The sequence below is a fragment of the Chlorocebus sabaeus genome, chromosome 26, assembly GCF_047675955.1.
Source record: "Chlorocebus sabaeus isolate Y175 chromosome 26, mChlSab1.0.hap1, whole genome shotgun sequence".
NCBI classification, from domain to species: Eukaryota; Metazoa; Chordata; class Mammalia; order Primates; family Cercopithecidae; genus Chlorocebus; species Chlorocebus sabaeus.
In genome coordinates this window covers 17,783,285-17,810,979 of record NC_132929.1, presented here as the reverse complement: position 1 = coordinate 17,810,979, position 27,695 = coordinate 17,783,285, and the positions used below count along the sequence as shown (strand labels likewise).

Sequence of the window (27,695 nt, the reverse complement as noted above, 5' to 3'; positions counted from 1 at the left end):
ATATCTTGAGAGTTTTTTTCTTCCCCTTGTCATAAATGACATTCACTTCTATGAAGTTAAAAAAAAAAAAATCTAGCCTAAGCAATGAAAAAAAGAAGACACCATTCATATATACTCTTGCATCAAAGTAGCTCTGTGAGTTTAGGCTGAGTGCTGCCAGCCGGGGTGCCCCAGAGCCACTTGGATGAGTCTGAACTGGGGACCTCATCGGACCAAGATAAGGGAATGTCAGGTCTCCCATCCACCCCATCATCCCTTCCGCCCAGCTGCTTGGAATCCAAATGTCTGTACCTTTTTATGTGGATGGCTTGGCTCGAGAACCTTGGAGCAATCACTGCTGGAATTGGCAGGCCTCTCCGAGAACACAGGAAAGGGGGAGCAAAGTGGAGCCAAGGACAAAAATCAAGTCTCCAAAGCACAGGATGCCTGTGGAGGGGCTAATCAGCTCTGAATCACAGTGGTCTTCCTGTGTCCTCTTGTTCCTTTGAATTGTTGTTATTGCAGATAACACTGGAGTCCCTGAAACTCGTAGCTTTGGGAAAGCCTCTGAGGCACTCCCGCCGTGAGAAATGTCTAACACAGTTGATCAGGCTGTCCCGTGTGGTTGTGTGATTGACCCGTTTATGCACATTACACCTCAGCATCAGCTCAGACTCTTCCCTTCCAGCTTGCTGTGTGTGGATCCATCACTTCATTCTCCCTTTCTCCATGTCAGATACTTGGTGTCTTGGTTGTTCCGAGTTCCTTCCCTGCACTGACACGTACCTGCCTACCCAGTAGTGTGACATAAATGAATCTGAGTTTCTGCAGTCCCCCAGTGAAAAATCTTCTTCAGGGCAATCAGCTTAGAGTGTCATATGTCAACTCAGGGATCTGCCAGGTCCTGCTTAGAACACCAGGGAGCTGGGGACAGTATGGGACCCCAGGGTGATGGTGCTGTGCCTGATGTAAGAGCAGAAGCCTGGGGCCAGGAGAAAGGGACTGCAGGTTCTGGGTCCTGTGTGGCCACCCTGTGAGTTTGACCAGCAACAAGCCATGTTCCTGCGCTAACCCTCAGTCTTGTCGCTTGTAGAGATAAGAGCCTGAATCAAATCATTCCTACCAGACTCCAGGTTTCCAAAGTACTGAGTATATAGACCATGCCCTGCAGGAAATGACAGCCCAAGAGAGGAGAGGGAACAAGCCCTCAAATAACACCAGCACGAGCTGTTAGAGGTCAACTCTGCAAGACCCCCATTTGAGTTTAGTTTTTACTTATTTATTTAGAGACAGGGTTTCACTCTGTCACCTAGGCTGGAGTGCAGTGATGTGATCACAGCTCACTGCAGCTTCGACCTCCCTGGGCTCAAACAATTCTCCCACCCCAGCCTCTTAAGTAGCTGGGACTGTAGGTACACGCCACTACACCTGGCTAATTTTTGTATGTTTTGTAGAGATGGGGTTTCTCCATGTTGCCCAGGCTAGTGTCGAACTCCTATGCCAAGTGATCCTCGTACTGCAGCCTCCCAAAATGCTGGGATTACAGGCACGAGCCACTGCTCCCAGCAAGACCCCTATTTTAAAGGCTTCTAACATATAGTGTCAAATTGCATTTTAGCGAAGTTAGACCAACTTATTCCCCCACCAACATATATAAGGGTGTTTATCTCATAGGACCCTTGCCAGCATTGATGATTCTGAGTTTTTAAAAATGTGTTAATATGCTGTGTCTTTACTGGTATTTCTTTGATAGTGAAATTGAACATTGAATGTTAACTTTGTATTACCTGTGGGAGAAAGTATCACCAAACAAGTTGATAATGCAAGCAAGCTTTGTAACAGTAATTCTTCCTAATTCTAGTTCTTCCTCTGTGTCTGAGATCCAGAGATTGATTTACCAAGGTCACAGCCAAAGGGGGACACCTTCAACTTCAAATTATTTCACATTTGAAGCACAGTTTAGAAATAATTTGTTGTTAAAGTTCTGTCCGATAGGGTCGCTACTTAGGAAACTCTGGTTTAGGAGTTTCTTACTTAGGAAACATCTGCTCTTCTTTAAACAATTTTTTTTCATTTATATTTTTCCTTGAAACTCCTGTTATTTCAAAAGTAGTGGGATTTGCTGTACTAGTATGGAAATGAAACATCAGAAAGTAATTCAGGCACTCCTCGACAGTGATGTCTGACTTCAACACCTGTGCTGTGTGAGTGATTGTCCAGCTGGGGACTCACTGCTTAAATACGGTATCCGTATGCTCACCTCCCTGGCCTGGAATCTGGAGGGCCTCCTCCTGGCCGGGCTTGGTGAAGGTGCCGAGAAGGGCCCGTGTTGCCACGAGCCACCCAAGGTGGAGCTCCACACCGAGCTCTTCCCCGAAAAGCACACGCTGCAGTTCCCGTCTGGTTCATCCCTTTAATCAGTGTGCATGACCTTTTGTGGGCTGTCTTGGCCAGCCCACCGTTGCTGTTAGCACTGATTCTGGAGCAAAGTGCCTGTCAAGCTTCAAACCCACTCCCGCACCTCACATTTTCGTGAATTGCGAACTGTGTGTGCTGCGGGGAGCCGGGCAACACTGGCTGCTGTTCTCCCAAGCCCCTCCCTCCCTAGCAGTCTCCCCTGCCTCGGTCTCTCCTACCAGCCTCCAGACATGGCCTCATCCAGGCCACAGGGCATAAAAATCCAACTGGACGTGAGGGGAGGCAAGAGTGTGATCTGGCTTTGAATTCCAGCCTCGCTGCTGAATGACTTCACACTTGAGATCCCAGAGGGGCTGTGAAACCTAAATTCCACGTTCCCGTGGGATATGGAGTCCACGCGCTCTGGATACGCTCCACAGAGGCTGGAGTTTCACAGAGTGGGCCATCCCTCTCAGTAACTTTTACCGATATTGCTCAGATTTGTGTGGAATGTATACGAATTGATCAACATGAATATTTCTAGGCTACTAGGGACACAAAGGTTTTGATTGAGAAACTTTTGAAGATATTTGAAAAATTATATCTGAACACATTTTGAAACGGTAGCACCTCCTGAGCCCAGCTTTCCTCCAGGGCGAGTAGGGAGAGCTGGCCCTTGTTGTCAGGGTGGCTGGAAGACCGTGCAGGGGGACTGTGTGCAGAGCTCTTCCCCTCACCTGAGAGGAAATGGGGATCCTCATGCCTCATGGCCAGTGCCACACCCTGGGATGAGGCCCTGAACTTTGCTCTGCTCTTCACCCCCTGAGCAAACCAGTAACTCAAGGCCATTTCTGAAGACAGTGCAAGCTCTGGAGTCCGACTGCTTGCATTCCATTTCTACTCGAACATCCACTGTGTGACCTTGGGCAAGCCGCTTGGCCTCTCTGATACCCCATTTTCCCACCTGTAAATAAATGCGGATAATGTCATCATCCACCTCACAGCGTGAAGTGAAACGATATAGAAGGCTCGTGCTGCACCAGGATTATAGCGAGCACCAGTAAATGCCGCGTGCTATTAGCAGATTCTTTCTCTAAATTTAGAGATAAAATATATCATCAGATAGATTTACTCTAAATTTAGGAGACATATTTTAATGATGTATCTATTCTGGGGTGCCACAACTTCACAGGAACATAGAAACTTTGAACGAAGTTAAAACTAGCAGTGACATCAATTAAAGGTGTAGAATATAGCCCGTTAAGGTTGCTAAACAATTTCAGTTTTAGGCCAGGCGTGGTGGCTCATGCCTGTAATCCCAGCACTTTGGGAGGCCAAGGTGAGTGGATGGCTTGAGCCCAGGCGTTCAAGACCAGCCTGGGCAACATGGTGAAACCCTGTTTCTACAAAAAGTTAGCTAGGCATGGTGGTGTGTGTCTGTAGTCCCCGGTACTTGGGAGGCTGAGGTAGGAGGATTGTTGGAGCCCAGGAGGTTAAGGCAGCAGTGAGCTGAGATTGCAGCACTGCACTCCAGTCAGCCTGGGCAACAGAGCAAGACCCTGTCTCAAAAAAAAAAAATCAGTTTTATTTCCATAGAAAACGTAGTTCTAAATGGTGGCTTAATTTCTCATTCTTTTAAAGGTGGGAAAATTGTGTTTGGCATTTGATAGAATTCAGCACTTTCTCTCCCTGGAAATAGTCACAGATTGTGGGCTTACATTGGAAACAGTCAGAACTTTTTAGAAACAAAGAAATAGTTTAGGACCAAATAGATTGTTAGTCGCAGGAATGGGGAGCTGCAGAAGGCCATGCAGGTTTTTTCCCTTGAGTCCCTTTAAGACTTATAAGGTGAAGATCACCCTGCTGGCATGGTTGGGACATGGGTCTGCCCTCATCACCTCAGACACCTTGCAGGGCCCATAAACAAGTCATTGTAGTACACATGCTGAGCACCACACTGGCAGCAGGCACAGGGCACCCAGGGACCACAGAAGAGGTGTCCCCACATGCAGATCAGGGAGGCTCCCCTAAGGGATGTGAGCCTGAACAGAGCTTCCAGGAATCCGCCCAGGAGCCAGCGCGGTACACTTCTCTTGGGGTAGCGTCTGTTGCATCAACAGAAATGCAAATGAGGATCACTGTGCTTTTCTTGGGGGTTATGTTTCTACATTTTTAAATGATTATGTAAAAAAAAAATGGTAATCACAGGCAGCTTTCTGGCCTCTTACTTTGTGACAAGATGCTAAGCTTTCTCTTCTTCTTCCCTCTCCCAGATACCTACTGGAGCAGGATTTCCCCGGCATGAGGATTGGTCCGGAGCCCACCACTGACTCCTTCATCGCTGTGATGTATGGAGAGACTGAGGGCAGCACCCCAGGGAATGCTTTAGTCGTGGACCCCAAAAAGCCGTTTAGAAAGCTCAGTCGCTTTGGAAACGCTTTCCTGAATCGGTAAGGACCCGCAAGCTGCCATCTTCGGTCAGGCTGTTTAAACCTGTTCTTTGAATTATTGCCAGTTACATATAAAGGTTCAAAAACAGAAGAACAGAGACTGTCTACTCTAGAAGTCATAGCAAATATGTTTATCATATTAAGATATTTGAAAGACTATCATAGGAAATGATCATTTATGCCTATTCTGGGTAACTTGAGAGGGTAGAGCTAATGCCCAGGATTGGACATTATAAGGCTGCACAGGGCCAGGTGCATGGCTCGTGCCTGCAATCCAGCACTTTGGGAGGCCGAGGTGAAAGGATTGTTCGAAGCCAGGAGTTTGAGACCAGGTTGGACAACAAAGTGGTGTGACCCTGTCTCTGCAAAAATTTTAAAAAGTTAAAAAATAAAAAGGCTATACAGTATAAGGAAAAAATTTCTAAGGATTTGAGCTGCACAGAAATGGATTAGGCTGCCTCGTGAGGCAGTGAGCTCCCTGTCACCAGCAATGTTAAGCGCTGGCGAGACGGACACCTCTCAGGCATGGTGCGCTGGGCTTCTGCAGTCAGAGAGCTTAGCCCAGAGGACCCCTAAGCTTCACCTGACACTTGGGTTTTATCTGCTGACTCCAGGACAGGTCCCCCCACCTCCCTGGCTGACCCTTTTGCTTCTCACTCCCAGCTGTGAGCTGTTTCCTTATTTATCAGAGCAGGGCCAGGGAAACAGAGTGAAAAACATGAAAAGCTGATTTTCTTACGTGGCCTTTTTTTTTTTTTTTTGGAGATAGAGTCTCACTCTGTCTCCCAGGCTGGAGTGCAGTGGCATGATCTCGGCTCACTGCAACCTCCACCTCCTGGATTCAAGCAATTCTCCTGCCTCAGCCTCCTGAGTAGCTGGGATTACAGGCGCCTACCACCACACCCAGCTAATTATCATATTTTTAGTAGAGACAGGGTTTCACCATGTTGGCCAGGCTGGTCTCAAATTCCTGACCTCAGGTGATCCACCCACCTTGGCTTCCCAAAGTGCTGGGATTACAGGTGTGAGCTACTGCACCCAGCCTACGTGGTCATTATTTTATAGATGTAAAGTTGTGGGATCGCTGAGGTTCTGCCTTACTTGCAGATGTGTTTTATTTGTACTCCTCCCATAACCTTTCATTAGAGTTCCCAGTGGAACTGAGAGCTGCTGGGGGTGGGGAGGATAGGCCGGCTGGTGCCCCTGGCTACAGCTCTGCCCTTTCCCACTGGATCTGCCTTCCTTCCTCCCTCCTGCACCTCCTATTTGCTACCCCTAGCCTTTGTGTAATGTTTTTCTCTTTTTTCCTATCATCCGCCTCCCACCCCTCTATTTCCCTCTTTCCTGGGTCTAGCTTTTGTGTGACTGATTTGGGGGAGTGGGTTGCAGGAGGCACAGAGCTAGGGAGGGTCATCCAAGCCTCTTTAGGGAGAGGAAGTAGGATTAGAGCTGACAGACCACATCTCCTTTCTAGAAGTTTTTAAAAATAGGAACGGATCCTCCCAGCTGGCTGCTGTCCTCCCAAAGGCTGAAGCACCTCATCTCGCAGCTCCAGGGGCACCATTCACGTGGCCTGAGGAATGAATGATGTGCTGGATGCTGTGCACTGGCTCGCCCGAGGGCCCCCCAGGCCCCTCCGCAGGTGCCTTCTGTGGAAGTTGGAACTCTCCGGGGAGCTGAACTCTCCTTTAGGGGCTTTTTGATGGTCCTATTGCATATCAAAGAAAGTATCCAGGAAACTTGGCAATGGGATGAACAGAAATGTGCAGGTGATGTGGAAGGAGTCCCAGAGAAGTTCCATCTTATTACTGATGGTGATAGGAACACTGTCCAGGTGATTTTTTCCAACCTGCAGGGCTGACTTTTCTAGGAGGAGTTTACTCTTCAACTCCAGAGCTGCCTTGGTTGGCACCAGAGTGTCTCACTGTGGGAGAGGAGGTTGAGCCCTGGGCGGGAGAACCCCAGAGGGTCAACTCTCCAGATCTCTCAGGACAGAGTGGCCCAGGGTGGAGGGGAAGTAGACCAGAAGGGGAGGTCCCAGAAAGTTCAAGGCACAGGGTCTATCTCTGTGGAAGGCTTCCCTGGGGTCCTCTGGTTTCACTGCCACTGCCCTTTGTCTGAGGCTCTTTTTGCCCAACAAAGGCTTAATGAAATAAGCTGCCACTTTTTTCAGATTCCCACTTTGTGACATCTGTATTCACAAGGGAGAAACCAGGAAGAGTGGTTATTGGCTTGTTTTATTTTGGCAAATGATTTACTTTCCTAACAAAAAAAAAATTTTGAGTACAGAAAAGAAGTGTTCAGGAATGATTTTGAATGGCAAAGCTCATGTCTCAGAATTTAAAACTTGCTGAAAATAATTCATGTCTTATAATAAAAGCAAGTGTCAATTGAATTCAGAATAACACATAGAAAAATAATAGCAAATAATTATATGGCATTTATGTGTCAGGTTCTGTTGTAGACTTGTATATTAGCTTTAAATCCTCACAGAACCCCTGTGACATGGTGCTACTGTTATCCTCAATGGAGGGGGAGGAATCAAGGCATAAAGAGGTTACTTTAATTTCCAGGGGGTCACTTCACCAGTAAGATCAGTGCTGGGATTGAAACCCAGGCTGGCCGATGAACAGTACGATGTTTGGACTGGGAATCACTGCCCAGTGTCCCCTATTTAACTCGTAAGGCTGTCCCTAATATAGCCCTCCGGTAATGATGATGAAGATGACAGTGATTATGTCCCCAGTCATCGCTTACATTCATTTCATGTACATTATTCTTTTGGGGTTGATGACAGACAATACTGTGGCCAGTCTACAAATGAGAAAGCAGAAAGCAAAGACATGACTTGCTCAGGGAGAGGCCATCAGGGAGAGACAGAGAGGGGATCCGAATCCAGGTTCCCCTTCTCCCCTGTCCTCCACCCCACACCTCTGCTCAGCACCAGCCAAGAGGAGTTTCTGTCCTTCTACCAAGTGTGTGTCAGGCTCACATGTAAGGGACATGCCTCATGTAAACTCAGCTACCTGAGAGTAAACAGCCTGAATAAGTAGTATCCACAGGACAGCGCCACACAGCAGTTACTTAAGAAAGAGTCAATTAGTTAGGGCGTTCAAATGTGTGTACATAATTATAGCTTCCCTCTGGGAACAGCACAGGGTTAGCACTAGAGGCAAACCTCTTTTCACATAGCATACTTCCCTGGGAACTAGGTCAAAATGTAACACCAAGTAAAGAAAATTGCTTGTTTTATGTGGAGAACTTTCTCCCTGAGGCAGCCACACTAGAATCTCCCTGCGACAGGTGACAGGTGACAGGTCGTCATTACCTGGCCTTCTCCTTAAGGAGTGCTGGCTTGGGCATCTGCCCCCAGGGGCGTCTTTAAAAGAGTTAAATACCAGGTGATACCTGGAGGGGGACAACACCCTCCACCATTAAGCAAAGCAGCAGAGCCTGAGTCTCAGCCTCCCAGGCTGGCATCTAAGGAGTGACAAGGGGGTCTATGGTGCATTTCTGAGAAATGAATATAAATTCCTAAAAAGGTGTATATTAGAGAAATTCCATACTTGAACAATAAAAGGAGTTTAGTGTAGAACACAAAGAGTTCTGTGGAAATGGCTGTAGTGGGACATTCTGAAACTCTAGCAGACTGCCGCGCTCAGGACGAATTCCTTAGCGGCCGTCTGGGAGCTGCTCTGGGGAGGTGCTTGTTGACGTTCCAAAGGTTGCTATCGGGAGGCAGTTGCCCCCCACAGAGGAGGAGACAGCCAGGGGCACCCAGAGCACTGGATCCTCGGAGATGCCAGGGTAGTCGGGTCAGTCCAAGAAGTGCCAGGCATTCACTGGGGTCTGACATTTCCCCCTGCAGTCTGCTTTTGAATAAGATGTTATGTTATTTCTCAGTCTCCTTTTCTAAAAAATGGTAATGTATATATTTTCAAATTCAGCTAGCTACAGACATTTTTAGTCTGGGATCTAGTATTATTTTAAATTGTCGTCTTCCACAGAAGAAATTCTTAATCTCATGTACTTCGTCATTGCCTCTGTTTCTTTCTGTGAAAAATAACTTGCGTTTTCTGTGAAAAATAACTTGAAACTTCCTTTTGAGCTGAAGGAGTGTGAACAGCCCTTCCAGGTCTCAGTCATTTTAACTGGGCCTGATGATGGTGATGATAACCACTGTCTGGTGTTTGAATGGTGATTCCCCCATCATAAAACACACAGGTGTCTTACTGGGCTTGTACTCCATTTGCTACTTCTGTGTTTGTAATTAAGCGAGGCTTACTCAGTTTAGCTTTTGAGTTTTGATTTTTTTTTTTTTTTTTTTTTTTTGAGATGGAATTTCACTCTTGTCACCCAGACTGGAGTGCAGTGGCGCAATCTATCTTGGCTCACTGCAACCTCCGCCTCCTGGGTTGAAGTGATTCTCCTGCCTCAGCCTCCCGAGTAGCTGGGATTACAGGTGTCCACCACCACAACTGGCTACTTTTTGTATTTTTGTAGAGATGGGGTTTCACCACGTTGGCAAGGCTGGTCTTGAATTCCTGACCTCAGGTGATCCACCTGCCTCGGCCTCCCAAAGTGCTGGGATTACAGGTATCAGCCACTGTGCCTGGCTGAATTTATACATACACACACACACAAACACACACACAGGGTCTCACTCTGTTGCCCAGGCTGGAGTGCAGAGGCACGATCACAGCTCACTGCAGCCCCGACTTCTGCTCCAGCGATCCTCCCACCTCAGCCTCCCGATTGCTGGGACTACAGGCATGTGCCACCATGCCCAGCTAATTTTTGTATTTTTTGTAGAGACAAGGTTTTGCCATATTGGCCAGGCTGGTCTTGAATCCTGAGCCCAAGCAATCTACCCACCTTGGCCTCCCAGAGTGCTGGGATTACAGGCATGAGACACTGCACCCAGCCAAGGTTTTAATATTTCATAGTCACTATGTACCACTGGGAATTTTTAAAAACTGACTTACTAAAGTTCACAGCATCAGTCCAAGCACATGCTGCTTCCCCCAGCCAATTTAGCTGCAGAAATTAAGGATAACAGGCTCTTGCCAAGAATCACTCTTGATTCACCAGCAAAATAGTTTTTTTTTTTAATCTGAGGGAATAACTGGGTTGTCTTGTACATGTGTGTTGTGGTTCATTTATCTATAATAAACTTGCTGAAACTTTCCCCATTCTTCTTTAACCTCAAGATTTGTTGGCCAGCCACGGTGGCTCATGCCTATAATCCCAGCGCTTTGGGAGGCTGAGGCAGGCTGATCGCTTGAGCCCAGGAGTTTGAGACCCACCTGGGCAACATAGCGAGAGACCTTGTCTCTGAAAAAAAATTAAAAAAAAAAAAAAGATTGTGGTAGTTCCCTGGGTGGTGGTTCCCTGGTCACTAAACCATTGTTTTTTTTTTTGTTTTTATTTTGTTTTGTTTTTTTTTTGAGGCGGAGTCTCGCTCTGTCACCCAGGCTGGAGTGCAGTGGCTGGATCTCAGCTCACTGCAAGCTCCGCCTCCCGGGTTTACGCCATTCTCCTGCCTCAGCCTCCCGAGTAGCTGGGACTACAGGCGCTTGACACCACGCCCGGCTAGTTTTTTGTATTTTTTAGTAGAGACGGGGTTTCACCGAGTTAGCCAGGATGGTCTCGATCTTCTGACCTTGTGATCCACCCGTCTCGGCCTCCCAAAGTGCCGGGATTACAGGCTTGAGCCACCGCGCCCGGCCCATTGTTGTTTTTTTTTGAGACAGAGTCTTGCTCTGTCACCTATGCTGGAGTGCAGTGTCGTGATCTTGGCTCACTGCAACCTCTGCCTCCCAGGTTCAAACAATTCTTTGCCTCATTCTGCCGAGTAGCTGTGATTACAGGTGCCCACCAACACACCCAGCTAATTTTTGTATTTTTAACAGAGACAGGGTTTCACCATGTTGGCCAGGCTGATTTGAACTCCTGACCTCGTGATCCACCTGCCTTGGCCTCCCAAAGTGCTGGGATTACAGCGTGAGCCACTGCACCTAGCCTAAACCATTGTTCTTGACTGGCAGCTGCCTGTACATTTCTGGTCCTGACATTCCAGAAATGCCTTTCTCCCTGGGCTCAGGCAGACCTTCCTGGCTGGGCCATTGCACTGGGCTTTCCCCTGTGGCAGTCAGGAGGGGATTTATAAAAGTTCATATTTAGGTTGAACCATATGAAATTGGCAGTCTTAAACCATCTTTAACCTTTAAAAATGGTAATTAGTTTCAATCTAATCGGGTAGCCAGGGGCTTTGCTATGATCTGGATGTGAAATTCAGTTCCTGATTCCTCCTAAGCCCTGGAAGATAAGATCAACCATTTGTGGTAGGACCATATAATAAGAATTATTACAGTTCAGTTGTCAAAGTCTTTTTGTGGGTTGTGTCCTATTTACTGTGCAAATTTAGGAAGTTGTATTATCTCCCTGGTTTTACCTTCATCAATAAAGTGGGCTGGGGTGAAAGGAAGTACTTTGAAACAATTCTGTACTCTCTCTGTTGTAAGCTTAGGTTCATTTGAACCTAATGGCAAACCTGGAAGTCCACAGGACTGGTAGAGTTGCTCAGAGAGGTTTAGAGACCTGTGCAAGGTCAAGGTCTCAGAATGAGTGAGTAAGGGAGACATCTAGAGCCCAAATCTCCTACCTCCTGCTCCCCACCCTGACACTCCACACCACTAGGTAGAGAGCAAGCCACACAAGGAAGCCCCTTTGGGGACGAGTTCCAGGGCTGTGGCACGTCACCCCTTTGTTTTAGGATGTTGCCCTGTGCGTGATACGCCACACGACAGTGGTTCCAGTGTGTGCTGTGGTAATAGTAATAGCAGCCATGGTAATAGTAGCCCAGGAGTAAAGAACCTGGGCTCTGCAGTCAGCACTGCCAAGTTCATGTTCCGGCTCCATCACTTCTCAGCAAGTTATGGCGTGTGTCCTCTCTGTGCCCAGTCTCCTCCTCTAAATGCAGAGGCTCACAGCCCTGCCTATAAGGCTGCAGTAAGGCTGGAGTTAATGTGCATGGAAAGTACTTCAAACTGTGCCTGACACCCAGTAAGAGGTCAGGAAATGTTTGTGCTATTTTATTATTATTATAATGACTACAGATATTACTGTTTTGTTAAGGAATCAAAATCAGTATTAAGGTACTGCCTAGTTCTTCTAAAAGTCTAGTTTTTAAAATGCTGATCATTTAATTGGAATGTTAGTGTTTGGGGGAAATTTAAAGTAATCTCCTTGCCCCCCCCCCTTCTGTAGGTATGTATGTATGTATGTATTTAACTGAGATAGGGTCTCGCTCTGTTGCACAGGCTGGAGTGCACTGGCACCATCAAAGCTCACTGCAGCTCCAACCTCCTGGGCTCAAGCCATCCTCCCACCTCAGCCTCCTGAGTAGCTGGGACTACAGGCGCATGCCACCATGCCTGGCTAATTTTATTTTTTGTAGAGACAAAGTCTCATTATGTTGCCCAGGCTGTTCTTGGAGTCCTGGGTTCAAAAGATCCTCCCCGCTCAGCCTCCCAAAGTGCTGGGATTACAGGTGAGAGTCACCATGCCTGGCTTTACTCTCTCCTTTTACTGTGTGACAGGACTCCTAGCAGCTTGCCTGAGACCTCATAGCCCGGACCATTACTTTATTCCCCTTCTCTGCTACCCCTGGCCCTTCCTTAGATGTGGAGAGGATGTGGAGTTGGGAGTACCAGCCTAGGATCTTTGGTTGCCCCCACTTCTTCTCTTACTTCAGAAGACAACATTTATCAGGTCATCCTCAGGTGAAGGCCACTCACAAATGCCATGTGAGGCTCCTGGATTGAACCAGCATGTGTCTGCATATTTTACATGAAATGTAGAAGGCAAGGCACAGATCCTCCTTGTGTTAATCTCCCCAGGAAGGGGTAGGAAATCCATCTTGGGACAGCAAATCTGTGCTTGGAAACATTTCAATAAGCCAGGCTGGCCAGGGCCGTCTTACTGGGTGTCAGGCACTGTTCGAAGCACTTTCTGTGCACATTAACTCCAGGCTTACTGCAACCTTACAGGTAGGGCTGTGAGCCTCTGCTTATAAAGGAGGAGACTGGGCGCAGAGGAGTCACATGACATACATGGCCAAGTCCCACGGCTGTGAATTGATGGGGTTGGGACATGAACTTGGCAGTGCTGACTACAGAGCCCAGGTTCTTCACTCCTGGGCTACAACTGCCACTGCACTGCTTTTATACACACAACAAGTACGTTTGCCGTGCACCTCCCTTTCTCAGAGCAGAAGCATGAGGCACGATTGCTAGAACAGCATTAGGATTTTTTGTGATCCCAGCATAACTTCGTAGGAACACATTCGTACGGAGTTGTCACCTCGCAGCATGAGCGTGGCACCACAGGCTCTCAATGCTCCTTTCTGTTCTCTTGCCTGCCCCTCACCCCTGGACACTGTCTTTCAGGGAGCAGAGTCCAGCTGTGCACACAAAACCCCACCGCCCACTCTTGGGGTGGCCCAGCCAAAGCTCTCCCTCCCCCTCCCCCTTCCCCCTCCTCGTCCTTTCTTTTTCAGCCCTCCTGGGCTCCTCGCTTTGCCCCCTTGTATGCCGTGTGGTGACGTCAGTGCATCTCACAGTGGCTTGCTCTGTGGCTGCCATGCCTGGCCTCTGCTGTCATGTCAGGAGGCCTGTGGAAAGGCTGTTGCCTTACACACAGGGAGTGAACAGTGTGCAAATTTTGAATCCCTCTGTTAGCCTCACCTGAGAATCTAGGGGGTGGCTGTTTTGGAAAAATGGATATAGAGTGTGAGCTTGTGATTTGGGGAAAAGATCAGCCTCTCCACGGGAATGGTTTGCAGAAAATTGTTTCACGTAGGTGCGATGTGTTCAGCTCTGCCAGATGTCTCGGGCCATGTGGTGGAAAGGATGGGACGGCACTGAGAGACAATCATTCCTGACGAGAAACGAGGTTCACCACAGATGCGCTCAGAGCCCTGTTCCTACCCCAATTCTAGAGAATTGAATAATGGCACGGTGGGGTTTTTTCTGTGAACTTACAAAGAATGCTTGGTGAGCCTCATGTGCTTTATTCACACAAATCTCCCCGTGTCTGGAGACAGGTAGAAATGGGGGGGCTTCTCTTCCACTAACTTGACCGTTTACTTTTAACGTTATGAGGTTTTTAACTTTGTGGGTTAAGTTCCACCCCACTGACATCAGAAATAGTAGGTTGCGGTCTGCAGCCAGCATGCATAGCAGCACGGCCTCAGAATGTTATAACTGCTTTGTGCTTCAACTTTTCCATCTGCAAAAGGATCTCAATATCTTTTCCTATATCTTCCCGGGCCGATTTGAAAGTGTAGGAAAGACTGTGTGAAAATCGTGTCCTGAGCCCCTTCAGAGAAAGTGATTTTGAAATGTCAGTGTTGGCCGCTGTTAGCCAGGGCTGTGCTGTCCACATGTGCGCTGTGGAGGCTGGCCAGGCCTCCCTGTCCTGCATTCCCAGCGTTTTTACTTTGTGAGTAATCCCCACCACTTCCCCGCCGCACGGAAGAATTGAGGTTTTAGCTTTCTGCCCACACAGACGCAGATGTCAGCCACCCATGGTAGCGGAAAAGCAGAGGCGTTCTACACTTTCTGCCTTAAACATACATGGCGCCTCACAAAGGTCCAGCCCAGGCCCTGGTGCCCAGGGTGGAAGTAACAAAGCACTTCCTACCATCACTTGTGGAGTTATTCAGTCTGAAAGCTAAAAGGACATCGCCAGACCCTGTCGGGAAGCCACCATTTTCACATGAGGAACCTGAGACCCAGAGCAGGGAGGCCCTTACCCAGAGTCCCATAGCAGATTGTCAGGAAACGCTGGGCAGAACTTGAACCCAGGTCTGCTTATCCACAGGCTCGATTTTTCCTCCCCACTCTGCTTCTGTGGGCTGGATGCGAGGGCAGTGACTACGGGGAGAAGGGACCAGGATCAGGAGGAGGCGATGGTGTCAGGCAAGTGAGGAACAAGAGAGGCCTAAAGATGCTCAGCCAGGGCCTCCCCTAACCTGGTCCCCTCACCTACTCTCCAGCTCCCCTAGACTCCTAAGCACCTGGAGGATGTTGGGTGTCACAGGTGCCTGCCCCTCCCTGGCCCTAAGGCCATAGGGGACACCAGGCTGGAGGCTAAGTCCCTGGGGCATCAGATGGGAAAACAGGCCCCAGTCCCTCCAGCTTTCATGCTAGGGAATAGGCAGGGAGCTTGGGGCTCTCCAGCCCGGTGGGGCAGTGCACCCTGAAGAAGGCATGGGATTCCCAGGGGGAGAAGCCCGGGATGCTTGGGCAGGGACCAGCATGGAGCAAGGAGAGGTGAGGCCCATGGCTTTGGAGCCAGGCTGACCTGGGTTTAAGGCACTGCTCTGAGTGACCCTGAGCATTACTTAACCTCTCTTAGGTTAAGGATAATTCCTTCACCTCATGAGGTCAATATGAGGATCAAATGAGAGGATATTTGTAAGATTCCTACATGTTCAATAAATGTTAGCTAAAATCAAAATGAACAGAAAGGCATCAGGTGGCAGGTGGCAGCAGGTTCCTGTGTACCTCCCATACCTGTTCCATGGGCCAGCATCCGTTCTCTGTGGCAGGATGGAGGTGCTGTCAATCTCCTCCAAGCTCCTACTTCACAAATGACTTCATTAGCCATCCTCAATTTCTGTCAGTCTCCTTCAGACCCCCACTTTACAGATGTCAGTAAGCCCAGAGAGGCCAAGGAGCCCCATGGTTGGAGCACTCTGCGATGTCCAGTTTCTGACCCCTCCTTTGATCCGTCTCTTCCAGATTCATGTGCTCACAGCTGCCCAATCAGGTCCTGAAGAGCATCAGCATCATCGACAGCCCCGGCATCCTTTCTGGGGAGAAGCAGCGCATCAGCCGAGGTCAGTGCCTGTCCCCGCCCCTCCCCACCAAGTGCTGGCTGAGGCCCTCTCTGCTGTGAGCAGAGGATTTCTGTCCCTATCGTATTCTGTCTGTCCTCCAGCACAGCTGTTGGGCAGCTGAAGGGACCCCAAATGTCAGCCAGGAGTTCATAGCATCGAAGACTCTGCCCCTCCAGGGGCTTATGTTCTGTGAGGAAGACGTTTGTCGAGTTACACATGAGTAAATGAAGATGAGGAGTGGGGTGAACACTGGGAGGTACCAGGGTGTGAAGGGACCTGCCTTGGCCTCGGGTTTTTGGGAGAGGCGCCTGGAGGAAACAGCACTGGCTGTAGGATCTGAAGGAGGAGTAGGAATTACCTAAGGGAAGCTCTGGGGTGGGGAGAGACTGTGAAGCGTTCAGAGGGGATCTGTGAAGACTAGAAAATGCTTGCACAGAAGAGGACATCCGGGCTTCTCCAGCCTTCACAAGACAAGGCTGAGGCAACAGCTGCTTCTAGGCCTGCGCTTTGTAGTCAAAACGGATGGGTCTGCTGAGCACGGTTGGCTCATGCCTGTAATCCCAGCACTTTGGGAGGCCGAGGCAGGTGGATCAGCTGAGGTCAGGAGTTTGAGACCAGCCTGGCCAACATGGTGAAACCCTGTGTCTACTAAAAATACAAAAATTAGCTGGGCATGGTGGCGTGCACCTGTAGTCCAAGCTACTTGAGAGGCTGAGGCATGAGAGCTGAACCCAGGAGGCGGAGGTTGCGGAGAGCTGAGATCACACCGCTGCACTCCAGCCTGGGCGAAAGAGCGAAACTCCGTCTAAAAAGAAACAAAAACAAAAAAACAGGTGGGCCTGCTGTCTCCCTCTGTCCTGGAGGAAGAGGGCATCAGGGGCAGACCAGAGGACAGAGTTGACTTATGGAAAAGAAATGCCTGATCGGGAAGGTCAGGATGGGTTCCTCCCATCACAGGTCCGGAGGCAGCTCAAGTCATTCCCTCACCCTGGCCCTTGCAACAAAGGCGGGTTGCTGGGAGGGAGGAGATGGAGCAGGTGCATCGCTGCCATCACTTCTGGCTGAGAACTCTTCACAACCGCTTGAACAGCAAGTCGGTAGCACCGTGCTGAGAAGTCCGGGCATGCCAAGGTTGAGCAGAAGCCTGTGTGGGGTCACGGTCGCAGGTTACAACCAGGCAGTGAACACCCCACAGCTCACAAAGCAGAAGTGCAGTTATATAGGCCAGCGAGGGTCCCATGACAGGGGTCAAGAAAGGGATTCCGAGGCCAATAAGCCCTCCTTTCTCTTGGCATTTTGGGAATGCCATCTCTGCTGCTCCGTGGCCCGCAGAGAGCTCAGGACTGCGCTGAGCCAAGGCCTCCCAGGGTTTGCCTGCTGTGCCTTCACTGTTTCAGTCAGGGACTTGCCAGGTATGGAGCGCCATTAAGGCCACCCTTCCCCTTCCCAGGCCTCCAAGAACCTTGCAATTATTTGTAAAAAAAACAAAACAAACAAACAAAAAACAGGTTAATGCTATTCTTCTCTCATAAATATCTTGTTTGCTTTATTTTCTGTTAGAAAAGTATAGATGTTTGTTGCAAAGGATTCAGTCAATGAATAAGAATGTAAAAAAAAACTCACTGTCACAGATAACAATTATTAATGGTTTTCTCTCACTTCTTAGGACTTTTTCCTATGCATATGCAAACACATTTCTAATAGAAATGGGATTACCATGCAAATTCTCTATAACTTGATTTTTCCTCATAACAGTCTATCTTGGACATCATTCCATGCCAGTATATTCAGATTGTTTCATTTGTTTTAATAGCTGCTTGGGTTCCATTAAAGGGACATAATATAGTTCATTTTGTGGATTTGTAGACATCATGATTGTTAATACTTTTTTATGCTTAGTGCTGTATACGGTCCTCTTTTTATGTGTATCTCTATACCTCAGTGCCAATCAATTTTTTTTTTTTTTTTTTTTTTTTTTTTTTTGAGACGGAGTCTCGCTCTGTCCCCCAGGCTGGAGTGCAGTGGCGCAATCTCGGCTCACTGCAAGCTCCGCCTCCCGGGTTCACGCCATTCTCCTGCCTCAGCCTCCCGAGGAGCTGGGACTACAGGCGCCCGCCACTGCGCCCGGCTAATTTTTTCTATTTTTAGTAGTGACGGGGTTTCACCATGGTCTCGATCTCCTAACCTTGTGATCCGCCCGCCTCGGCCTCCCAAAGTGCTGGGATTACAGGCGTGAGCCACCGCGCCCAGCCCAATCAATTTTTTTTTAAGAGTCAGTTTAGGACCATTCATTTAGCCCCAGAAAGGTCGCTCTGCAGATAATATGTTTTGTTTTAACAGGAAAATAAAGCAGGCTCATGTTCCCGCTATTCTGAGCTGCTCATGTTTCATTGCTTCTCCATTTCTGACTGAATATGCTGGAGAAATAAGTGGTCCTGGTAACTCTTTCTTTTTACCTCTAAAGTTTAAGGCCTCCAGGTTTTGACTGCCACCGTATGCATTTGTCCTCACTGGTAGGCCTTTAGCCAACTCTGTTCCCCCGTGTGTTGCAGCATCTCTCTTTTGCTTAGTAATCGTGTCTTTCAAACTGTAGCTCCCTTACAGTGGTGTTGACACACGGATGAATGCTTCCAAAATGCTTTGAAGATCAGTTCCTTGTATCACTTTATAATATGATCTGACTCATATCCTGGTCTGACTTACTGTGGCATGTACTTACTCACATCCTATACACAGAAATAGCATATATGTTCCAGCCAGTCGGCGGTCCCTGCCACACTGATGGACACAGCAACAGGTGGGGAAGGACCCAGAGCCACAAGCGATGACAGCACGACGGGCCACAGCCATGGTTCCCAAGCCTGGTGCCACACAGCATTAGGGGCACAGCTGGTGGTGAAAGTCACTCAGCTGACATTTTCAACACATTTACCCCAAAGAATACGTAGTGTTGTAAAGCAGCTTCAGCTCAAACGATCGCAAACAGTGCCGCATTCTCACATAGGCTCACACCTACACCCAGCTTCGTAAGACCAGCTTCGTAAGACCACAGCCCCACCTTTGCCAGGAATTAACGTCAACATGGGATAATAGATTGGGTACAAATTGTGACCCCACAAGATGTTTAAAGCATCCCCCACTGACTTCACTGGCAGGTCTTTGCCTTCTTTATGGGCCTCATGCCTGGGAAGGAGGAAAGGTGGCCGCTGGCGTGCTGCCCTCCAGTGCTCTGCCTTTCCCCTTTGTGCAGTTGATGATTAACCCTCAAAAGCTGAGTAACTGACTGGGCACGGTGGCTCACGCCTGTAATCCCAGCACTTTGGGAGGCCAAGGCAGGAGGATCACTTGAGTTTAGGAGTTCGAGACCAGCTTGGCCACCATAGTGAGACCTCATGTCTATTTATTAAAAAAAAAAAAAAATACATAGCGTTCCCGGGGAGTAAATATCATCTAAATCTCCTGTTTAGGAGCCGTATAAATGAAACCCTTGAGGGCAATTGATTTTGGAGCAATTTTTACTGTGCTACTCCATGGGGAAACTCCTTACCCCTCAAATGTTCCTTAGTTCAAATTACGGTTAGCAGAAAGTCTTCTTTTTTTTTTTTTGAGACGGAGTCTTGCTCTGTCACCCAACCTGGAGTGCAATGGCATGGTATCGGCTCACTGCAGCCTCCACCTCCCAGGTTCAAGCGACTCTTCTGCCTCAGCCTCCTGAGTAGCTGGGAAAACAGGTACCCACCACTACACTCAGCTAATTTTTGTATTTTTAGAAGTGACGGGGTTTCACGATGTTGTCCAGGCTGGTCTCAAACTCCTGACCTCAGGTGATCCGCCCGCCTCGGCCTCCCAAAGTGCTGGGATTACAGGCGTGAGCCACCGCACCTGGCCATTAGCAGAAAATCTTTAAGGACAACAGACTAGGTTAGTTTAGTTACTAACCTGTAGTTTTCCTGGCTGACATGAAGTGTTGAATTCTCATCAAGCAAGGATAAAAATGTTCTCATATATTTATAATAATAATATTCTGATCAAGTAATAACTTCCCAAAAGTCCTACAAACTTTTCTTGATTTCTTTTCTTGTATTTTAGTAGCCAATGAAAGAATGTTTGGATTTCTGCGGTTTTCTAAATTGCTTTCTTGAAGTGTGTAGGTAAATCTGAGTTGGTTCACTCTTCAGAACATCCTTTGCCCTTGACCATAGTAGCCAGGTGTTTGACTCTGTGATGAGAAGAAAGAGCACCTTTATCCACACACATAGCATTTTCCGTCCCACTCGACCTCTTATCATGCTGGCCCCTGAAATACTGTTTCCTAGAATACTATTGAGTCCATGCTGAACCTAAACATAATCTAGGATTTATTTCTAGAGTTAGCATGAACACAAGTGTGTTCCCAGCTACTTAGGACAAGCCTCTGGATTCTGACTCCAATCGTAACATCCTTTGAAAAATTATAATGTAGCAACTGGTATGCTTGTCCACCTATTTAGCACATGGCATTTTCAAGGTGCTGTTTATTCCTATGGTTTCTTGAGAATATGAGGTTTTGTGTAGCCTTCAATAGACTTGATTTTGGTAATAAAAATAGTGCAGCTTTTCCCTTTTAAAAATTTAAATAACTCTAGAAGGAAAAAACTCTATCTACGTTTTGTAACAGATCGACTGATTCTCTCAGGAACAACAGCTGTCAAATGAAAATTCGAGAGTGTCTTTTCCTGATGTTTAAGCCCTTGCCTCTTAATCCCAGCCTATTCATTATAAACCAATGAATAGAGCTGAAAAGACAATGAAAAATAAAAGGACAGAAAACGCCCTGCTAGTAAAAGTTGGAGACAGTAATAGTACATGAAACCGGGAGGATCTAACTGCACTTCAGATGACATGACGGGCAATAACAGAAGCTCAGAATCACTGATTACCATTTTAACATTTATATACAGACATCTTTAAGTCCCCCTAGGCCTCAAGCATCAAAAGGGCGCCTGAGTAGTGATACAAACAGGAACAGGCTGTTTCAAGGGTCTGCTGATACAGCTGAGGGGCTCAAACGCCCTACAGGTTGAACATCTTTAAACTGAAAACTGAAAATCCAAAATGCTCCAAAATCCAAAACTTTTTGACATGATGCCACCAGTGGAAAATTCTACATCTGACCTCCTGTGACGGGGCACAATCCAAACTTTGTTTCATGCACAAAATTATTTTAAATGTTCTATAAAATTACCTTTAGGCCATCTGTAGATGGTGTCTATGAAGCATAAGTGAATTTTGTGTTTAGGCTTGGGTCCCATTCCCAAGCTCTCTCATATATACATGCAAGTATTCCCAAATCAGAAATCTGAAACCCAAAGCACTTCCGGTCCCAACCTTTTCGGATAAGGTTTCCTCAACCCATATCTCAGAAGAATCGACAGAGCTAGGAAACGGGGCCTGGACATCCAAGCTGTGACTAAGAGGGGTGCAGAAAAAAATGAAAAAGGCACCAAGAGACCACAATGAGGGAAGTACAAACACATCTACTTTTGAACTTTGAAGACAAAAGACCGGATTTTGAAGCTTGCCCAGGAAAGGAGAGAGAACAGTTACAGATGTCCAGATAAGAATGACTTCCCCTCTCGACTTTGGTAACAAGAAGGATTTGAGATGAAAACACACACATATGCAAAAAAAGGAATGACAGGCAATAACAGAAGCTTTTTTCCTAAGAGACCAGGAACCCTCAGTTCCCTTCCTTTGGTCTATGTGTCTGTCCTTCCGAAGGGCTGTTGTTGATGAGAGCCCGGCTGGAGAGATGGGCAAGCTCGCTGGCCAGCCAAGGCAGGGTGCTGTGGGCCGGTGTGCAGATAAAGTGAGACGAAGACATGACACTCTTATCACAGCCTCTGCCTGGCGCAGAGTCAAGGGAGAGAGAACCGTGGCTGCCCTTCCTGTCGATATCTCTTCTAGACAGCAGAAAGAGTATGTGAAACAACAGAGAGAGATGTGTGAGCTCAGGGCCCTTGGAGGAAAGGAAGCTGTGCATGTGGCTGGAACACGGGTCCACGGCAGGCGGGAGCACGGGGCAGTAGACTCGAATTTGTCCTGAAGGCCACATGGAATACTGAGGGGTAGGAGGTATGGGAGGATGTAGTAGACAATTCTGTAGAATAGAACATGCAGCCACAGGCGCGATCATGAAGCCATTTTTGTATTTAGAGTTTGCATTCAGTGACCTGACTGTGAGCTTTGTCTGGATTTGGCAGTGACAGAAAAGTGTCCATCCCTGGAGGGGGGGCCCAGCCCTGCTGATTTGTTGGCAGATCCTGTTTTCCAGCCAGGGCTAAGGCCAGTCTGAGGCTGGGTTGTGAGGTCCTGGACATCACTAGCCACTTGGGCCTCTAGCAGGAAATCCTGATTTCTTTTGGTTTCGGGGAAGTTTTGACAAATGCATCCAGACTCCTTTTCCGCTGCTGCCACGGGAAATTCCACACCACAACTGTTGCTGCTTCCGGCCCTGATGTGAGCACATCACCACCGTGACTCACAGCAGCATTCGCCAGCCCTGGCAGCTATTTTGAGTTTTTATTAATGTATCAAATGCATTATTGATTGTGAGAAATGACTGTTTTTATCTAAACTTGAAACCTAGACTTTTACATGAAAAAAAAGTTTTATTTGATGGGGAGAAGGACACTTCACTTACTTTGCATATAGAGCATTTCATTTTTATGTTTATGATATAAAACATTTCATGGGATATCTCAGACATTGGGATACAGAAATTAATCAGAGAAAAACATTTGCTTCTTACTCTTTTGAGTAATAATAATAATAGCAAATACTCTGATAGTACATTAAGTGCTTTCCACATATTATTAACTCATTTGCTCCTCACAAAAACTCTGTGAGGTAGGAGCAGTTATCCCATTTTATAGAAGAGAAGACTGAGGCACAGAGAGCTTAAGTAATTTGCTGACAATCATGTAGCAAGTATGGTAGCTTGTCTTAAAAGATGCTGCCTCCTCCCACCAGCACGCCAAGACCTGTGCCTCCCAGTATTCGGGCCTTGGGAGTTTTCTGTCCATGCGTCTGGATTGACCTTCTAACTCACTTTTGGTTAGTAGAATCCTGCAGAAGTGATACTTCATGATTTCCTAAGTCTAGGTCATAAGAAGCCCTGCAGGTTCCACCTAAATCTGTTCAAGTGTTCATCCTGTGGGGAGCCAACTGCCATCTAAAAAGTCCAACAGTAGTTGTCATACTATGACTGAGGCCGCCATACTGTGAGGGAAGCCCAAGCTAGCCACAGGGAGAGGCCAAGAGGCCCAGGCAGCCTCCTTGCCTGGTTCAGCTGAGCTGTGAGTGAAGGGGCCATCACAGAACCAGCTCAATTGGGCTGTCAGGTGACTCCAGCCCCAACTGCCATCTGACTATCACCTTCTGACAGACCCCAAGCGAGAACCCAACTGAGCTCAGTCAACCCACAGAACCACAGAGAAAATAGAAGTTATTGTTTAAGCCACTACATTTTAAGGTGGCTGATGACCAAAATAGCCAACAAGTGGTTGAATGGGATTTAAACCAGGCAGTCTGGTTCCAGAGTGCATGCTGTTAACCATAAGAGACGTGGATGCAAACCAGGGCAAAATGCAGCTGCCAGTCACACCCTTGGAGAAGGCAGCAAACCCCATGAGAAAATGTAATTGATGCTTTCCCCCAACAACATCAAATCTTCTGTTTTTTTTCCTTTAGCAATTTTTGGTGATAATTTTGCTTGGAAAAGAGTACACACTACCTTGCATTCTCACTCATAGGACAGTGGAAAGGTGAAAGAGGTTTTCTTATGTCGAATGTCTGCTGTGCACCCCACTCTGCTAGGTGCCCCCTGGTCAATTTCTTAAGCACCTACTACGTGTCAGGTACCAGGTGCCTTAGGTTTCACAGCAACAGTGAGACCTCATGGCTGCCTTCATGAAGCATGCACTGGGGGAGACAGAGGAGCCAAAATACAAAGCAAATGCACCTGAAACAAAGACATGTCCCACAGCAAGGGGTGGGCAGTCAGGCAGGGCTCTCTGAGGAAGTGGCATTTAGGCTGGACATAAAGAATGGAGGGTTTGCCTGGCAGAGAGTTGGGGCAAGAACTCTGCAGCAGGAGGAGCTGCATCGGCAAAGGCAGAGGGTAGGTGAGACCTGGCAGGTTCGGGGAAGGCGGAGGCTAGGGAGCAGCCAGGAAGTGGCGGGTGATGAGATCAGGAGGCCCCCCCGCCACCTGCTATGAGCTGTAGGCCCTGGGGAAGTGCATAGATTTTTCTCTGAGAGTGCCAGGAAGCCACTGCAGGATTGTCTCTTTCCACCTTCTGTTGATTACCTAGAATTATTAGGAATGTCCAGGTCTTCCTGTACTGGGCAGGAACAGCCCTGGGCCTGCCACTGAGTTCTCTGGGCGCGTTTGGTTGCTGGTTTTTCTCTTCCCTTGGGCCATGCGATTGCTGTCATTTCCTTCTGTGTTATACGTGTGGCATACGTGTTCTAGGCCAGCCTGTCCCTGCTGCTGCCTTCTGCTCTGGAGTCCACACGGCTGCAGATGATGCTCAGGAGACTAGCGCAGTGAGCCCCAGGGTCCACAGACATTATCACCTGGGGAGCTGTTAAAATGCTGCTTCAACCAGGCAGAAGGGCTCACACCTGTAATCCTAGAACTTGAGGCCGAGGTGAGAGGATCACTTGAGGGCAGGAGTTCCAGACCATCCTGGGCAACATAGAGAGACCCAGTCTCTACAAAAAATAAAATAAATTAGTTGAGTGTGGTGGTGTGTTCCTGTAGTCCTGTCTCCTTGGGAGGCTGAGTCAAGAGGATCCCTTGAGCCCAGTAGTTTGAGGTTGCAGTGAGCTATAATTGTGCCACTGTACTCCAGCCTGGGTAACAGAGCAAGACACCATTTATTTAAAAAAAAAAAAAAAAAACTGCTTCCTGGTACACGGTTCAGGGACATATGGGCAGGGTCCAGAGGGTTCTGATACGGGGGGCCCATTTTGAGGAATCTGGGTTAGGGCTGAGCCACCACTCCTGAGCCTGAGCCTGTCCCTCCTACATACCCTGCCATCCCCAAAACAAGTGAAAGAAGGGGCTGGCAAACTTGGAGAACCTACCGAAACTGACCTGGGCTTTGTCCTGCATCTCTGTGTGCCCCAGTGTAAAGGCTGCCCTCTCAGAGGACAGAGGGGAGGACTTGAATGAGAGAGATGACAGGGTGGGGCAGGCTCTGTGACTAACCAGCCTCCTCCCAGGACAGGGCTTTGGAAGGAAGCAGAGGTGGCTGCCCCGCAGGAGTCACCAAGTGACCCGGTCGGCCTCATGGGCGTCTGACAGGGAGGGTGTGAGGCCTGATGCTGGGTCCTCTGCTTGTGCCTCACTGCTTGCAGGAGCACCCCCGCCTAGCCCACTTCGGAAGCTAGGATTTTTAGAAACCCCTAACAAAAATAAAGAAGGAATTTTTTTTAAGTTTTCAGGTACACTTGGAAACATTTAATAACCTTCCCTGGTGTTATGGGGACATTCCTGTTACACAGCCTCAATCCCTGTTGCTAGAGGTGGTAAAGCCCCTCTCCCTCCTAATCACTGGGCACCAGTGGGGAACCCCCAGCCTAGAAGGTGGGAGGGAAGGATTATAAATGCAGGATTCTAGGTGGAAGAGAGGTAGTAGGCAGTCCATGCCGAGAAACACTGGCCAGGCACGTTTCTCCCTGTCCCCGGCTCTTTCTCTCACCAGCTAGGCGACCTGGGCGAGTTACTTCCCCTCTTGGAGCTTCATTTTCCCCTGCTCTAAAACGGGAAAGTACTTTCTCTCGGACAGCGGGATCTTACAAGGATCTGAATGATCTGTGTTCATACCTAAGCGCTCCATAGATATCAGCCGTTCCTGTTATCTGTGAAGCACAGAGTGGGAGGGAAACAGCAAAAGGCCTTGCCCAGGATACACAGGTGGCTCGAATTCAGGTTTCATGTACCTGTGCCCGGCAGGCATCTTGACCATCCAAACAAGCCGGAGGATGTGGAAACCCTGAAAATAACAAGGCTTTCAGGGAGCGTCAGTGTTTTCCTTAGAAAGACGGAGGGAGGTGGGGAGATGCAGGCACACTCCTGTGGGCCCTGGAGGAGGCTGACCTGAGCTTGAATCCCAGCATGGGGCCCTGTAAGCCTCTTTCCACTTTCATAAAGTAAGGGAATTTTCCTTCCCAGGGTTGTTTTGAAGATACCATGTGTAAACCATTTAACATGGATCATGATTAATAACTGGTGATAGGGGCAGTCATGATTCATGTTATAGAACTGGGGTGGTCCCAGAATAGATGGGCCCAGCTCAGAGGGCCCGCTCGGCCAAGCACTCAGCATTTCTCAGGGGAGGGCAGAGGATGGCCGAGTCCTGGGACTCGGACAAGGGCCTTACTCTTCAGGAGATCAAAAGTAGGGGCGGTAAGGGTACGTGAAGTATTTGGGCCTGACCGTAGAGCTATGGAAAGCCACGAGAATGCAGGCAAGGACTGGAGCTGGGAAACCTGCTGAAGAGAATGACCCGGGAGTGGTGTTCTGTGGCTGAGGGGCCCGGCTTCTGTCACTCCTCCAATTCTTTTTGCCATAATCCTCTTTCTTGTATCTAGGGATATTTCTCACATGTGCCCTGATGCAGTTTCCTCAAGAAACCTCCATTCACCTGTAATCTTAGTCTCTTTCTCAAAGTCACCTCCAGTTGGAATCCAAATCAAGATGCAAAACACAGATCAGACCATTTATGCACTGTTCCGCCTTTTTCTGAAGCGCCCTGCGGTGGGTACGTGTGTGTGCGCTTGGGACAAAAGGCTACAAAAAGATAGTGAAGATTGTCCCACCCATGTCCCCCAGTTTCTCTCCCAGAGCAGACCCTGTCTGCAGACCCTGGGGCTCCTCCCAGCTCACCCACCCACTCCCATGGAGCCCTGGCAGGATTCACTCCACTGCCCTGTGTCGTGATTTTCCCACTTGTAGTAAATCTTGGAGCTTGTCCCTGTCTGTACTTTGGAGCTGCCTGCCACAGTCCATCATATAGATGGACCAGAATTAATAGGTGGCATCCTTTTGGTGGGTGACATTCAGGCTCTTCCTAATCTTTTGCTGTTACAAACAGTGCCACAGTGGATGTAGACAGGTTAGCATGTATAGTGCAAGTGTATACAGTTGGCACAATGTGCAAATGTATCTTGAAAAGTGCCTAGTAGGGAGGAGCTTAAAAAAAAGAAATTGCTGGCCAGGTGCAGTGTCTCATGCCTGTAATCTCAGCACTTTGGGAGGCTGAGACGGGCGGATCACAAGGTCAGGAGTTTGAGACCAGCCTGACCAACATGGTAAAACCCCATCTCTACTAAAAATACAAAAATTAGCCAGGCGTGGTGGCTCACGCCTGTAATCCCAGCTACTCAGGAGGCTGAGGCAGGAGAATCACGTGAACCCGGGAGGCGGAGGTTGCAGTGAGCCGAGATTGCACCACTGCACTCCAGCCTGGGTGACAGAGCTAGACTCTGCCTCAAAAAAAAAAAAAGAAAAAAGAAAAAAAATCGCTGAGTAGATTTTAAGTGTTCTTACCACAACAAAACAAGTATGTGAAGTAATGCATATGTTAATTAGCTCAATTTAGCCATTTCACAATGAATGCCTATTTTATTTTGTTTTATTTTAATTTAATTTTACTTTATTTTATTTTGAGACAGGATCTCGAGGCTCTGTCGCCCAGGCTGAAGTGCAGTGGCATGATCACAGCTCACTGCCGCCTTGACCTCCTGGGTTCAAGTGATCCTCCCACCTCAGCCTCCTGAGTAGCTGGGACTACAGGTGCGTGCCACCATGCCCAGCTAATGTTTTGTATTTTTTGTAGAGATGGGATTTCACCTTGTTGCCCAGGCTGGTCTCAAACTCCTAGGCTCAAGTGATTCACCTGCCTCTGCCTCCC

At 48.1% G+C, this 27,695-nt stretch overlaps 1 protein-coding gene across 1 annotated transcript in view; it reads left to right on the top strand.

The window, feature by feature from the left end:
• EHD4 (EH domain containing 4) overlaps window positions 1–27,695 on the top strand; it is a 74,952-nt gene that overhangs the window by 13,267 nt on the left and 33,990 nt on the right. Inside the window, exons 2-3 of the mRNA XM_008016928.3 lie at window positions 4,650–4,826; window positions 15,635–15,732. Of these exons, the coding sequence (XP_008015119.1) occupies window positions 4,650–4,826; window positions 15,635–15,732 (275 nt within the window). The remainder of the gene's footprint in view (window positions 1–4,649; window positions 4,827–15,634; window positions 15,733–27,695) is intronic.